The sequence below is a fragment of the Pundamilia nyererei genome, unplaced genomic scaffold (assembly GCF_000239375.1).
Source record: "Pundamilia nyererei isolate P.nyererei 1_Seehausen unplaced genomic scaffold, PunNye1.0 scaffold00675, whole genome shotgun sequence".
NCBI classification, from domain to species: domain Eukaryota; kingdom Metazoa; phylum Chordata; class Actinopteri; order Cichliformes; family Cichlidae; genus Pundamilia; species Pundamilia nyererei.
This window is the reverse complement of record NW_005188076.1, coordinates 86,755-88,297: the sequence shown is the minus strand read 5'-3', so window position 1 is coordinate 88,297 and position 1,543 is coordinate 86,755. Positions and strand designations below refer to the sequence as shown.

The 1,543-nt window shown below is 37.5% G+C and overlaps 1 protein-coding gene across 1 annotated transcript in view; it reads right to left on the bottom strand.

Annotated features, from left to right (window-relative positions):
* The window catches only part of LOC102193755 (deoxyribonuclease gamma-like), a 5,486-nt gene that overhangs the window by 1,923 nt on the left and 2,020 nt on the right, over nt 1–1,543 (bottom strand). Inside the window, exons 4-5 of the mRNA XM_005754834.1 lie at nt 952–1,048; nt 776–860 (exon numbers count right to left, since the gene is read on the bottom strand). Of these exons, the coding sequence (XP_005754891.1) occupies nt 776–860; nt 952–1,048 (182 nt within the window). The remainder of the gene's footprint in view (nt 1–775; nt 861–951; nt 1,049–1,543) is intronic.

Here is a 1,543-nt window from a genome sequence, read left to right as displayed (position 1 = left end):
CAAAAGCAGTGATGAGTAGTCAGGATGTCGCTTCCACTTCTCCTGGTTCATGTTTCTACAGTAGACTCACGTGGTGATTGTTTTAAAGTGTCTTTGGTCTGGTTTTCATCTTTGCTTTGTGTTACAGGCCTTGTGTTCATACCTAAAAACCAAATACTAGCACTGTATGTGCGTCCTCATTAGGAAAGGGATTTATGCTGGTTCGTGGGATTGTAGCCTCGGGTTTATCCTGTTACAGTGAGCTTACCACTTCTCAAATATCACTGTGTGTGTCTCCTATATGATATATTTAACTGACATTTTTTATTGTAACAACCAACGATTTATAAAGGAAAATAATGACTATTAACAAGGTTGCCAAACTTTTGCATCCCCCTGTATGTGGTATTTATGAGACATTTTGTTTAAGGTAATTTTATAGAGGAAAAGAAATGTAATGTGTAGTATAAGTACTTAGTTTCTCCTGGAAGTAATGGTAGTAATGTACTGCATTACTTTTAATAAGAGTGTTCTGTGTAATATGTGTAATATGTTACTCTTTTGAGTTATGACCTCAATGCTGATCATAGCATTGAGGTCAGCATGTAACCTTTGACCACACAGCGTGTAATTAATTTGCACAAATATATTCATTTAGAGACGGTGGTGACCCTTAAAGCTGAGCCAATGAGAACTCAATGATATCGATAATGGCATCAGAATCACTAAATTCTTATCAATCTCCATTCCTGCTGTCAAATATAAATAAAGTAAGAGTCAGAGATGAAAAAATAACCTTTTTTCTTAGATTGTCCTTCCCCAGACGCATCTTTGGTCTTCAGCTCCACCTCCACAGGGTAATGGTCACTGATGCCCAGGGCCTTAAAAAGTTGAATGACAACACTCATGGTGTCCTTTAAAATGCTAAAACCAGTCAAATCATTTCTATCTTTGAGCTTAGAAAAAACTCACCTCCTCATCGGTCAGGTCAAACTCCTGCTGGAAGTTGAAGGACTTGGCCGAGTTGGGGACGATGGCGTTCAGCATGGTCTGTCCATACACAACAATTCTGTTTGACAAAGAGGAGACGCATTTCTTTCAAACAGTTAAGAACTTCATTTCTGTCTGTCTACTTTATAGCGTGAAGCGCCAATAGTTTTATTTCTCCATTTTCTGTCTCAAATTGAAATTCACTGATGCCAATATTATTATGTGAGAGGCACTGTGAGAAAAAAATCTTTAAAATATTAAGAGTCTGAGACTACATGCCTCCACTACAGCTATACTGATTTATTTCCTGAATTCCTGCACTTTTTTCACACAAATTTAACGTACACACAGGTAGATTTAATCAGAGTTCGTGAGTCATCCAGCCTCATGTCCACGTTCTCAATACAGACAAAACAGACAAACTCTAACAAACAAATAACAACTAACTCTTATTTCCTTTTGGTCATTATGCACAATTTTGCAAAACACCAGAAGCAAAGAAATAGGAATGTCACGGACCCGGCTCTGGAGGACTCGGGGGTCCATTATTATTATTATTATTATTGTTGTTGTT